We start from the raw sequence: 13,713 nt of genomic DNA, 5'->3' as shown, positions 1-13,713 counted from the left end.
ATGGTTTGGGGAATAGTCTTTATAAGAGTGATAGTTGAAGCTCTGAGGATGAGTGAGATTTCCCAGGAGTGGTTGGGAAATCAGAGGCTAAGAATGACTACCCTGTTCGGTAAGAAAGATATTTTATATTTCGAAAATTCATCCATTCATCTGCTCAGAGAGCTCTGATTCCTGTTTCCTGCAGAAGTTCTCCCTCCCTTCGCCTTTTGTGAGACCTTCCAGGGCGCTCAACCCCAGGTAGGCCTGTCCTAACCAGGCTGCGCCCTCCTTCTTCACGTGGACCCGGCCCCAGGGCACACCCGCGGCGGGTGGGCTTCCCGGAGCGCTCACCCATGTCTGCTTGTCAGTTCGGCTTGTCCCACAGTGAGCTGCATGAGTCCTTATCAGTTCTTCCTTCCTTTTCCATCCTCTCGTTGGCATCTGGATGCTGTGTCCTCATGGTCCGGAGGAGGAAACTAGCATTTCTGTGAGCTGTCACGTGCAGGCCGCTTGGGAAAGAAAGCCCGTTCGCACGTGTTGGGGTCATGGGCGCCTCTCCCTCCCAGCTGTTCCGCAGAGCCCGCTCCTGCCCTAGCGCCTCTCCGGTGGGTGCTGGGCCCGTGGTGCTGCGTTACGTGGAAGAAGGGCTCAGGGAGCACTTAAATAAAGAGAAACCCGGTGTTTAGAAAACAAAAATGAGGTGACAGTTCTAGACCCTAGTTTCCAAGTGAAAATGAGACAGAACGGCCGTAATTTGAGGAGATGGAAGCCTTAGGGAAAACAGAAAGGAGGGCTTTATTGATGCAAGTAAACATGGGAGTTGTTCTTTACTGCTTTTTGCTCTATTTTAAAACGATTGAACAACACTGTCTTGAAATACATTCAAAACAAAGGACTGAGGCTGGAGAAAAGGCTCCCTTTGAAATGATGCGTGGCGCGGGTTCTGGCCGCAGGAAGTCATTGGAGCTCGTTCAGTGCCAGTTGCACTTGACTCCATTGAGAATACTGTGACGTCTGGACCTTGTATGTGGATCCTTCTTCAGAAATCTCAAAGTTAGCAGTTTGCATTTTATATCGTCAGATCCTGCTTTCTACAGGTTGAAATTGAACTGTTTCTTCTGACTTTATAAGGAATTTGCATGTATACGTCAGTTTTTTCGGATCTGCATTTAGGACTCAGAAATACTCACCTAACGACACTAAAGGATATAGGACTTAATATTTTCCATCAGTCTTTATAATTGATGACCAGTTACAGTAATGTAGGTGCAAATATGTTAACATGCCTCGTATGAGTCACAGCAGCGATCACGCATGGTAAGCGTCTTGTAAACTTCTTCTGCCGAAGGTCAGCAACTGCAACCTGTACCGGCTCGGGAAGAAGAAGGGGCTGCCCAGCCGCATGGTGGTGTCCATATTCGACCCCCCTGTGAACTGGCTTCCTCCTGGTTATGTGGTGAATCAGGACAAAAGTAACGCAGACAAATGGGAAAAGGATGAAATGGTAAGCTTGTGGTAACGGTGAGGAGAGAAATTTATTCTGTTAATTTTTTTGTTTCTTTTCCCTGGTATGTTTATAATAGAGTATCTATTTGATATATTGATTTAATAGCTCTATAAATAGACTGTCTTTTCATTGGATTTAGAAACAAGGTTGAAATTTTGATAGAAGACAATTTCTCTTCCTTTGTGCAAGTTAGAAGATTATCTAATTTAGTGTTCAAAAGAAGAAAAAGTAAAACCCTATAACGTTTCATTTTACTGTTAGGTGTTATAGTTTATCATAGATCCCTACTTAGCTCTGCTCAGTTAAATGACTGTTCAGTGACCTATGATCTCTAGTCTGTGAAATAATCAAATTTCAGTAAGATCTTGCCTTGGCAGCTCAGGGTTTGTGCAGGCTGTTTCTTCTTTTGTGACCTGAAAGTAATAAGTAAATAATCGCCAGACGTAAAGGTTGTAGGTTTCTGGCAATAGTTTAAAAGTTGCCTGATTTCAGAAGCGGCTGCTTCCTGGCATCCTGTCTTGAAGGCCGCCAGGGGGCACCTGGGAGGCCTGGGCGCGGAGCAGTGGAGCCGGCTTTGGCTGGGAAACTCCCGCGCCTCTGCCAGGGGCCCAGCTCCCAGACACGGACTGCGCTCGGTGAGCCGGTTCTGCGCTCGGTGAGCCGGTTCGCTGCGGCTTCTCCTTACTCCCGGCGACAGCCAGCGTGCCGTTCTGCCCCGGGCCGGCTCGGCTAGCTGTGTGTCTTCTTTCTGACCCGCACGTCCCAGCTGTCTGTCTGATGTGTTTCCGGGTCACACACTCTGTGACTGTCCGCATTTTACCTCTGTATTGAGTATACTTTTAAGTCATGCAGTTTCTGACTTCGTATATAAATTAAACTTATGTGGGAAGCATTAGGAGGATATTTTAATAAGAATTGGGTTAGAAAAAGCACGTTACTAATTTAGAGATAGGTAGAACCTTAGGAAGAAATGTGTAGACTCGGAGAACTTTAGAGGAAATACTACATTTTTACAAACAGTATTCCGCAACAGTTATCCTGCTTTGTAAATACTGTTTTCTAATATGATGGACTCTTTAAAAAACCCACAAATATGGAAGAATAAAGTTGATGTTGGCATGTCCTCTTGATTAAAAGAGTTTTTTTAAGATATGGCACACAGTTCCTTTTCCTGACATTTTCAGGTGGACGGCACTTCGGTTCCTGGGAAACGTTAAGAACGCTGTTCCCACTGTCGTTCCTACTGTCGCTGCGTAGTTACACTATTGCAGGCCCTGCATGCTATTGAACCCCAATGCTGGGTGCCTTCCTGGTGTGCCTGCCCGCCCCTCGGCAGCGGGCGGCAGTAGTGGCAGTAGCTCAGGTGGACAGCGCACTGGGACGGGGCGGAGAGTCGCATGCTGGGCCTTTGTTTTTAAAGAGCGTGAAGTGCTCTTGGGAACCACTTAGTGAGGTGGAATCCACTGTTCTGCCGAGAAACTGAAACCCAGAGGCTTAAAGGACTTTGCCCAAGGTCATACTGCTTCTTTGTGATAAAACCCAGGCCTTTGTTTTGATTTTTGCTTTTCTTGCACTCCACTGATTTTAGCTTATGTTAGCATCTCTATAAAAATATATATGGATGTTTTTAATTAAAAATTATTCAGTCTTGATTTTTTTAAAATTGTAATTTGGCCCTTTCTTCTAAGGACCAAACAGCTAGTAAAAAAAAAAAAAATCTCATGTTACCAGCAAAGTATAGGATTTTTAACAGGGAATAGTTCCTTGAGGTCTGCCATTGTAGTTTCTTTTAGGGTTCTTTCTTATTCTTGAAAAAGTTTTATAAACTTTTTTTTTAACTTTAAAAAATACACATAGTTAAAGGTATATGGCTTGGCTCACTGCTCTTATTTCTTTTCAAACAATTACAGTTTGTATCTCTTTTGAGTCTGGCTTAAAATGAAAATATTTGCAGCATTTAAAAAGCACTTGACAGAAAGTTTGAAAACCTTTCAGAATACTCTGGAAAGTTGTCACTATCAAAATTGAAGCACAGCCTGTTGCCTCTCCCCCCAAAGTCAAGTCTTGATGTGTGTGGTTTTTCTTGTTTGTGGTGGTTTTTTAAAAAATTTTATTACTCAACAGAAATTTGGCATCTTCCTAGCATTGCAAAAAAGTTACATCATTACTGAATCCTAGCCCATTATTAAGGTTGTCATTCACAAATAAGCTATTGCCAAAGAAATTGGAATTAGCAAAGATCCTCTGACAGAAATTGGATTGTTGTGTTTCATGTTAGTCTAAATTTTCTTCTATTTTTGTCAGTTATGCTATAATCAGTTACCCTGATTACTGTAGCTCAGCGGAGGGGAAAAGCATAATTTCTCAAATTCATAGCTTAGGTCAGTGATCACTTTTAGTTTTCAAAGTAAAGCAATTTAGTTTTACATTGTAGCGAATGTACTTTGATTTGAAGTAGAAATAGGGACAGACACTACATCGTGAAACTTTTGCACATTTTTAATGTTGTAAAGATTTAAGAAATAATTCTATCTGTTTTATGTTATACTCTTAATTGCAAAGATAATGCTTTTTCTGCATCTGGAATTTAATTTTATTAATTAGAAAATCTTTTTGAAACTTTGTCAGCAAAATTGAAGATCTCTCTGGTTGGCATATGAGTACTTCCATTGTGTATTCTGCCAGAGTCAGAGTTCTCAGCTGAAGGTTTGCCTTGTGGCCATTAACTTTAACTTCATATGCCATGTATAAAATCCTTAGCTGAAAGCTTCGTACTGGATAAAGGTCATTTTATAACTCAGAAAATGAACATTCAAAGAACATGTTTTACTTTGTTTATATGATTAAATAACTTATTTTATGTTAATTGAAAACAAATGGCTGTGATTTTAAAGTTGCCTTTTAGTATTTGTGGTTGTCATTTGAAATTATCCATAACCCTTGCTTTTATTGAGTCTCAAACCTTTTAAAACCAGCGGCTATGTCTCCCTCCTGCCCCATTCCCCTCGTTGCAGACAAAGGACTGCATGCTGGCTAATGGCAAACTGGACGACGACTCTGAGGAGGACGAGGAGGAGGAGGGCCTGCTGTGGAGGGCCCCCAAGGAGGACGCCGACTACGAGGACGACCTCCTGGAGTACGACCAGGAGCACATCCAGTTCATAGACAGCATGCTGATGGGGTCGGGAGCTTTTGTCAGGAAAATCCCTCTCTCCCCCTTCTCAGCCGCCGGCTCCGCGTATGAGTGGAAAATGCCCAAGAAAGCCTCCTTGGGCAGCATGCCGTGTGCAGCAGATTTTGAGGACTTTGACTATAGCTCTTGGGATGCAATGTGCTATCTGGATCCTAGCAAAGCCGTGGAGGAGGATGACTTTGTGGTGGGGTTCTGGAACCCGTCAGAGGAAAACTGTGGTGTTGACACAGGGAAACAGTCCATCTCTTACGACTTGCACACGGAGCAGTGCATCGCGGACAAAAGCATCGCTGACTGCGTGGAGGCCCTGCTGGGCTGCTACCTAACCAGCTGCGGCGAGCGGGCGGCCCAGCTCTTCCTCTGCTCGCTGGGGCTGAAGGTGCTCCCGGTGATTAAAAGGACTGAGCGCGAGAAGGCCCCGGGCCCCGCCCGGGAGAACGGCAGCAGCCAACAAAGGAGCCTTTCAGGGAGCCGGGCCTGCGGCGGCGCCCACCCCTCCGGGGGGCCGGACCTGGAGTACGGCTGCCTGAGGATCCCGCCCCGCTGCATGTTTGACCATCCAGACGCAGAGAAGACCCTGGCTCACCTGATAGCGGGTTTTGAGAATTTTGAAGAGAAGATCAACTACAGATTCAAGAACAAGGCTTACCTTCTGCAGGCTTTCACACACGCCTCCTACCACTACAACACGATTACCGGTAAGGCCCGCCCGCTGCACTCCGAACGTGCGCCCACGTGTTAACCGCGTCATTTTGGCCTCGTGAAGAAATGACCTGCGCGTGTTCAGACTTAGTGCTTAACATGTGTGTGTGGGGGGGGAGGCGGGGGAGGGGGCACCGGCCAGCGGGGAAGCCTGGCCTCTCCTCTCGGGGAGCAGGCGCTGCTCTTCGGGGGAGGGAGGAGGCTCTGCCGGGTGCTGCGGGATGCCGGGGAGCGGCCGCATCGTGGCGTGCCTCTCCTGTCTTCGCCCGCCCAGTGGCTCTGGGCCGCGCAGGGCTGCTTTGGGTGCTGATTTCCGTGTGTGTGCTGGATGTACTTCCACCCCCTTTTATCGTTCTCCCTGAACAAAGCGGCGCCTCTGAAGGCCTTTGTAAGTCTAAAGGGGAATAGGTGATAAGGAACTGCTTCTCAGAGGCTGGTGCCCTTGCCCTGGCGCTGGCACCTGCACTCTGCTCCCTGCTGCTCCCTGGGTAGCAGGCTCCCAGCCCGTTGCCCGAGAACGGCGGTCGCCAGCCTTTCAGACCTCACGGGCCGCCGGTTGGCGACGCTGCCCTAGAAGGAAGAACAGGCACCTAACAGCTAACACCGCGTCAGCCTGTGAAACAGCTCAGGCCTAAGTGTTGTTTCTGTATCACAGTAACAAGTGCTTGAACCCAATACCAAAGCAAAGCAGAAGTTTGGGTAAGAAAAGAACGTAGATTAAGATGGTCTGAGAAATGTGAAGCCAGAAAGCGGAAAGGGACCCAGTCCGTTGTGAAAGATTGGCGAAATGAAAACCTGTTTTTCTTGGCCAGCATAGCGAGGCCTGGTTCTCTACTGCCCAGTCCCGGCGCGAGGTCTGGGCTCTATCCTGTCTCAGCCCCTCCCTGGGGGGAGGCCGGGGCAAGTCATTTCATCTGTCCCTGCCTCCGTTTCCTCAGTTGAATGGACCCTTTAATAACTGAGGAAGTTGAGGTGCTGGTTAATATTGATAACTTTCCACATTTTGACTATCAACTGCTTTTGCTCAAGGTCTTGACTCACTTCCGCAACTTTTATTTCTCTTCTCTTGGTTTGTGTAAAATTCAACATTTTTTTTTTTAAATTCAACATTTTTTTTATTGATCTTTTTCTTAGAGGGAGAGGAAGGGAGGTGGGGAGGGAGAGAGGGAGAGAGAAACATCCCGATGTGGGAGTGAAACATCGATTAGCTGCCTCCTGCGCTCCTTCTACCAGAGATCGAGTTCGTAACCCGGGCATGCGCCCTGACCGGGAATCAGACTGGCCCAGGACGACGCCCCACCAACTGAGCCACACCAACCAGGGCTCAGTTTCACCATTTCTAATCCGAGTGGAGAGGAGGGTCACCTTATACTAACTGTCACCTCGTGTAACAGAGGTGACCCAGAAATGGCGAGGCGTGGTGCCACTCAGTACGTTCGCGTGTGAGTGAGCGAGCGGGTGGAGGCGGACGTGCAGGGCCGGCCTCCGGAAGGGATGGGTGATGGGGACTTGAGGACGGTGCCCAGCACCTGCCTGCCCAGCTCGGTGCCAGAGGAAGGGTTCAGTGATGATGGTGTCACCTGGAAAGGTTTCCCTAACAAGACGTTTGTCTTCGGGCCACTTAGAGGTTTTATGACCCGAACGCATATATAAGAAATGTGCTTCATTTGCCATTAAAACGCAATTGCCAGAGGCTTCAGCAGGTGTGAGATGTCAAGTGATGTTGTCCTTGAAGAGTGCATATGAGATGAACCCAGAAAAAGGCTCTGGCGTGGCTCTGGGACCAGGCCTCTCGCCAGTCCTTCGGCAGGAACCGCGTCAGGGCGTGGCCCAGGCTCACGGCTCCCTTTGGCTCCTCCCGCAGATTGCTACCAGCGCCTGGAGTTCCTGGGAGATGCGATTTTGGACTACCTCATAACCAAGCACCTTTACGAGGACCCGCGGCAGCACTCCCCGGGCGTCCTGACCGACCTGCGCTCCGCCCTGGTCAACAACACCATCTTCGCGTCCTTGGCCGTGAAGTACGACTACCACAAGTACTTCAAAGCCGTGTCCCCCGAGCTCTTCCAGGTCATCGACGTCTTCGTGCAGTTCCAGCTCGAGAAGAACGAAATGCAGGGGATGGACTCCGAGGTCAGTGCTGCCCAGCGTGTGCGAGTCAGCGGCGCAGCCGCCTCCCGGGGTTCTGGGGAGTTAGGGCTCTGGCTCACAGCTGTGCAGAGGGACGGCCGAAGCCAGGCTGTGGTGCCCGCACCGTGCCATCCTGGGGAGCTGGGGTGGGCCGGAGTCTTCGGGGGGAGGGGGGCCTTTTAGGCATGGCCGCCCACGCCTGGGGCATGGCCATTCACGGGGGGAGAGGGAGCCCAGCGCAGTCCAGTGTGGCACCCACCCCCTGCCTTCCCCCGCGGTGGCCTTAACCCAGTGGCCTCCGCAGGGTTTCTTCCGTCTGCCTTGCTGTTCAGAATGGGTCCGAAATACTTGCTCAGGGATCAGGTAAGCAGCACAAACACGCATTCTGCTTCTACTGGAAATGGGAACATCTCAGTTAAAAACCAAACTTGTTTAACCGTTGGAATTGGAGAGGCTTCTGCTGTAAGTTCAGCCAGAGGTTCTTGGCGACGCAGCGGTTTCTAGTGCTGGGCCTCCTGCAGCTTTGCCGGGAAGGGTGTTGCTCAGGTGTCCCGGGTCCCGGGGTTGCTTGCTGCTGCCCATCTGTGTCCCCCCGTGTGCTCAGGAGACTGCTCTCGTCCCTCCTCCTCCCCATGCTGACTCCTCGGTTTTTCTTATTTTTGTAGACTTTTTATAAGGCCTTAAGGAACTTTTTCATAAATTCCTCTGATCGCTGTTGTCATTGTTCTTTTTTGATTTGTTCCTTTTTAAATGTCAAACCATTGTTGGGGAGTTCGTGAGTTTCTGGGACTTACTTGGAAGCGAACGAAGTCTTGAGGACCAGCCGCAGGCAGGCAGCTCTGTGTGTGCGGGCGGCACAGGCAGGCAGCTCTGTGCGGGCGGGCGGGCGGCACAGGCAGGCAGCTCTGTGCGGGCGGGCGGGCGGCACAGGCAGGCGGCTCTGTGCGGGCGGGCGGCACAGGCAGGCAGGCAGGCAGCTCTGTGCGGGCGGGCGGGCGGCACAGGCAGGCAGTCAGCTCTGTGCGGGCGGCACAGGCAGGCAGGCAGCTCTGTGCGGGTGGGCGGCACAGGCAGGCAGTCAGCTCTGTGCGGGCGGCACAGGCAGGCAGGCAGGCAGGCTCTGTGCGGGCAGGTGGCACAGACAGGCAGGCTCTGTGCGGGCGGGCGGCACAGGCAGGCAGGCAGGCTCTGTGCGGGCGGGCGGCACAGGCAGGCAGCTCTGTGCGGGCGGGCGGCACAGGCAGGCAGGCAGGCTCTGTGCGGGCGGGCGGCACCGGCAGGCAGGCGGCTCTGTGCGGGCCGGTGGCACAGGCAGGCAGGCAGCTCTGTGCGGGCGGGTGGGCGGCACAGGCAGGCAGGCAGGCAGCTCTGTGCGGGCGGGGCGGGCGGCACAGGCAGGCAGGCGGCTCTGTGCGGGCGGGCGGCACAGGCAGGCAGGCAGGCAGCTCTGTGCGGGCGGGCGGCACAGGCAGGCAGGCAGGCAGGCTCTGTGCGGGCGGGCGGCACAGGCAGGCAGGCAGGCAGCTCTGTGCGGGCGGGCGGCACAGGCAGGCAGCTCTGTGCGGGCGGGCGGCACAGGCAGGCAGCTCTGTGCGGGCGGGCGGCACAGGCAGGCAGGCAGGCAGCTCTGTGCGGGCGGGCGGCACAGGCAGGCAGGCAGCTCTGTGCGGGCGGGCGGCACAGGCAGGCAGGCAGGCAGCTCTGTGCGGGCGGGCGGCACAGGCAGGCAGGCAGGCAGCTCTGTGCGGGCGGGCGGCACAGGCAGGCAGGCAGGCAGCTCTGTGCGGGCGGGCGGCACAGGCAGGCAGGCAGCTCTGTGCGGGCGGGCGGCACAGGCAGGCAGGCAGGCAGCTCTGTGCGGGCGGGCGGCACAGGCAGGCAGGCAGGCTCTGTGCGGGCGGGCGGCACAGGCAGGCAGGCGGCTCTGTGCGGGCCGGTGGCACAGGCAGGCAGGCAGCTCTGTGCGGGCGGGTGGGCGGCACAGGCAGGCAGGCAGGCAGCTCTGTGCGGGCGGGCGGGCGGCACAGGCAGGCAGGCGGCTCTGTGCGGGCGGGCGGCACAGGCAGGCAGGCAGGCAGCTCTGTGCGGGCGGGCGGGCGGCACAGGCAGGCAGGCAGCTCTGTGCGGGCGGGCGGCACAGGCAGGCAGGCAGGCAGCTCTGTGCGGGCGGGCGGCACAGGCAGGCAGGCAGGCAGCTCTGTGCGGGCGGGCGGCACAGGCAGGCAGGCAGGCAGCTCTGTGCGGGCGGGCGGCACAGGCAGGCAGCTCTGTGCGGGCGGGCGGCACAGGCAGGCAGGCAGGCAGCTCTGTGCGGGCGGGCGGCACAGGCAGGCAGGCAGCTCTGTGCGGGCGGGCGGCACAGGCAGGCAGGCAGGCAGCTCGGTGCGGGCGGGCGGCACAGGCAGGCAGGCAGGCAGCTCTGTGCGGGCGGGCGGCACAGGCAGGCAGGCAGCTCTGTGCGGGCGGGTGGGCGGCACAGGCAGGCAGGCGGCTCTGTGCGGGCGGGCGGCACAGGCAGGCAGGCAGGCAGCTCTGTGCGGGCGGGCGGCACAGGCAGGCAGGCAGGCAGCTCTGTGCGGGCGGGCGGCACAGGCAGGCAGGCAGGCAGCTCTGTGCGGGCGGGCGGCACAGGCAGGCAGGCAGGCAGCTCTGTGCGGGCGGGCGGCACAGGCAGGCAGCTCTGTGCGGGTGGGCGGCACAGGCAGGCAGTCAGCTCTGTGCGGGCGGGTGGGCGGCACAGGCAGGCAGGCGGCTCTGTGCGGGCGGGCGGCACAGGCAGGCAGGCAGGCAGCTCTGTGCGGGCGGGCGGCACAGGCAGGCAGGCAGGCAGCTCTGTGCGGGCGGGCGGCACAGGCAGGCAGGCAGGCAGCTCTGTGCGGGCGGGCGGCACAGGCAGGCAGGCAGGCTCTGTGCGGGCGGGCGGCACAGGCAGGCAGGCAGGCAGGCAGCTCTTTGCGGGCGGCACAGGGGGGGCTGGCAGCGGCTGATACAGGCTCTTTCCCCGGTGAGGCCTCGGGCAGTGTGAGGGCGAGCGTGGCCGGCCGCAGGGAGACTAGGACCTAGAACCATCTCGCAGTCAGCATACTTCTGGTCTCATCCTCATAAACACTGTAAGCTTAGAATTAGAGAAATTCCCCAACATTTAAATTCTCTTTTACATGACAAGGGGGCATGCTAGTTCTGTAATCTGTGTTCATTCCTTTCCCTCTCCGTTGTTTATGTAAACATGTATAGAAGTTACAAAAACTAATTGGAAATGGCATGGTCTGGCTATTCTAATTTACTATTTGATCTTAAGAACTCTCCACTTTTTGGGGCCTCAGTTTCCTCATCTGTAAAGGGAGAGAATTAAACTTTATATGTTTTAAAATTCCTTTCTACCTCAAAACCATCATATATGAATAATAATTGTCTTATTTTTCCAGTAGTCAGTATTATAATTTGTATATAGAACTTTGTTTCACTAAAAACTCTTGTTTAGAAATTACTGTGCCCTCCTTTTAATTTCTCTTTCACAAGTAGTTTATGTTTATTTTAGAAAACACAAGCAAAAACAAAGTTAAAGTTACACAAATACACAGCTTGAGAAATAACCCAGATTAACATTTTGGGGTGTATTGTTGCTAATGCATGCAGATGTAAACGTGCATATAAAAGGGGTTATATTATGCGTGATTTTCCATACCCTCTTTTTCACTGAGTGTGGTGGTGGCTGTCAGTAGCTGCGTGCTGGTCAGTACACGGCTGTCAGGGAGTGCATTTAGTCGTCCTTTGCAGCTGGGCATTTAAGCTGCTTTTAGTTAGGACTTTAATAAACATGGATGTGATAAATATGCTTATATACCCAGTTACCTCCTTACGGTAATTCCCAGAGGTGGAATTGCTGCGTCAAACAATTGCGAACCTTTAAGAGGCTTTTGATGCACATGTACGTTTTTATTCTGTGACGTCGAATGCCTGCTGTTTGTCAGGTACTCTTTTACAGCAAACGTGTATTAAGTGTTTCATAAAAAGGAGCTTGGAGGAAAATATCTTCCAAATAGGGTCACCTTGCCCGGAAAGCGGCCGTCTGTCCCCTCAGCAGCGTGCGTCCTCCCCCGCTGGCCCCCGCGCTGCACCTGCCCCCAGCCGCTGGGCAGCACCGCCCACGGAGGTGCAGTTCTTCGATGACGAGTGAACTTGAAAAGTTTTTAAAATACATTTGTTTCTTGATGATTTCTAATTTTGTGTTAAAATTTTAGTTCTTATTGAAAAAATAATCTTTTTTTCTTTGCTGGGTATAGACTATTAAAAGGGAGGGGATTTTTTTTTTTTTTTTTGAGAAATTTGAAAACACTTCGTTTTTAGGTAAGATACTGTTTGTGAGGAACCTAGCGCCAGTGGAGGCCTGTGGGGACGTGGCGTCGTTACCTTTGTTAGCGATGGGGTACGAGTCCCAGCGGGAAGGCAGCTGCCTCTGGACGGCCGCCTGGCCTCCTGCTGACAAGTCCCTTCTCTCTCCACCAGCTCAGGCGGTCCGAGGAGGATGAAGAGAAGGAGGAGGACATTGAGGTTCCCAAGGCCATGGGGGACATTTTTGAGTCACTTGCTGGTGCCATTTACATGGACAGTGGAATGTCGCTGGAGATGGTTTGGCAGGTGTACTACCCTATGATGCGGCCGCTGATAGGTACTGTGGCTCCCCTTCGAAGAAAGCAGAGTCAAAGTTAACAGCAACGTCAAGGGTATTATTTACGTTACTCTTTCCCTTTGATTATAGAAAAATTTTCTGCAAATGTGCCCCGTTCCCCCGTGCGAGAATTGCTTGAAATGGAACCAGAAACCGCCAAATTTAGGTAAGCAAAAATGTGCATGGAAAAAATTACCTTACTCCAAATCCAGGGGGCATGTTCTCAAAGATGCCGTAAATGAGGGATCCCGAAAAGTGTTTACGCTGCGGCACGCTCCCCGCAGTTTCCACTCGTAGTCTGATCGACTTCTCTTGTTTTCATAAAGTGACGCTGAACTAAAGCAGCAGCGGCAGCCGCCTGCCGCCGAGCGTGCGCCACAGCGCACGTTCCCTGGTGTGGCGTCAGCCTGTGCGGGCTCCGGCCGAGCGCTCACACCCGAGCTGATTGACAGTCATAATAAATACTCTGACTTCTCACTCATGCTGTCTGGCCTCTTTACAGCCCGGCGGAGAGGACCTACGATGGCAAGGTCAGAGTGACCGTGGAGGTGGTGGGGAAGGGGAAGTTCAAAGGCGTGGGCCGCAGCTACAGGATCGCCAAGTCCGCAGCGGCAAGAAGAGCCCTCCGCAGCCTCAAAGCCAACCAACCTCAGGTTCCCAGCAGCTGAAGCCCCTTTTTAAAGTTAAAAAACAAAAAAGCAGAATAAGGTAGAAAATATTTAGATTGAAAAGGATGATTTAAGGTTGATACTGAGCGGAATGAATCGAAGGCAGAATTTAAAGTTTGTTTGATAACAGGATAGATTACAGAATAAAACATTTAACATATGTATAAAAATTTTGGAACTAATTGTAGTTTTAGTTTTTTGCGCAAACACAATCTTGTCTTCTTTCCTCACTTCTGCTTTGTTGAAACCACAAGAGTGCTTTAACGATGACATTTAGCAAGCGTTGAGAACAATTACTGATGGTTTGTTTTGTTTTTAGTGTAATTTCCTCACCTTTGCTTAGTGTTAGGAGGCCAGGGAGCTGAAAACTCACGCCGTCCCTGGAGCGATGCTAGAGTCCCCGTGCACCTCGGTCTGCGGAACTGCCGCCCGCCCGGGAGCCCGAGAGGACGCTGCGAGGCAGGGAAGTGTGGCCGTGCCGCCGCGGCGCCCACGTTCTGCGTGAGGATGGTGTTCCCAGCGCTATTGCACTTAAGAGGGAGGGACAGGTGTTAATGGCATTGGCTGGCAAGCTGGTGGCTCCAATGTCAGTTTTCTCGTGCCACGTGTGACGAAGGTTCTTGCCTTAAAAGTAATGTCCTCATGGATACTCTTTAATTTCTGATCCGTTTGGAACAAACTGATCTGACATTCCTGCATTTTATTGTGCATTCGATGTTGAGACTGGGATTCACAGCCCACTAGTGTAGTTGTAACTTAAAACAGGAGATTCGGATTTCTGGCACGTGTGTACTAAAGACATTTTAAAAACCAGAATCTGTAGACTGGATTTTTTAAAAACACCATAATAAAAATGATCTTTGGC

General features: G+C 52.4%; 1 protein-coding gene across 1 annotated transcript in view; it reads left to right on the top strand.

Moving 5' to 3' along the window:
- The window catches only part of DICER1 (dicer 1, ribonuclease III), a 64,306-nt gene extending 50,833 nt beyond the window's left edge, over positions 1-13,473 (top strand). The window contains 6 exon segments of the mRNA XM_054715738.1: positions 1,328-1,483; positions 4,501-5,377; positions 7,246-7,514; positions 12,018-12,180; positions 12,271-12,346; positions 12,683-13,473. Of these exon segments, the coding sequence (XP_054571713.1) occupies positions 1,328-1,483; positions 4,501-5,377; positions 7,246-7,514; positions 12,018-12,180; positions 12,271-12,346; positions 12,683-12,848 (1,707 nt within the window). The 3' untranslated portion in view covers positions 12,849-13,473.
- The last annotated feature ends 240 nt before the right edge of the window (positions 13,474-13,713 follow it).

Source organism: Eptesicus fuscus, chromosome 5 (assembly GCF_027574615.1).
Source record: "Eptesicus fuscus isolate TK198812 chromosome 5, DD_ASM_mEF_20220401, whole genome shotgun sequence".
Taxonomy (NCBI): domain Eukaryota; kingdom Metazoa; phylum Chordata; class Mammalia; order Chiroptera; family Vespertilionidae; genus Eptesicus; species Eptesicus fuscus.
This window is presented reverse-complemented; position numbering and strand designations above follow the sequence as displayed.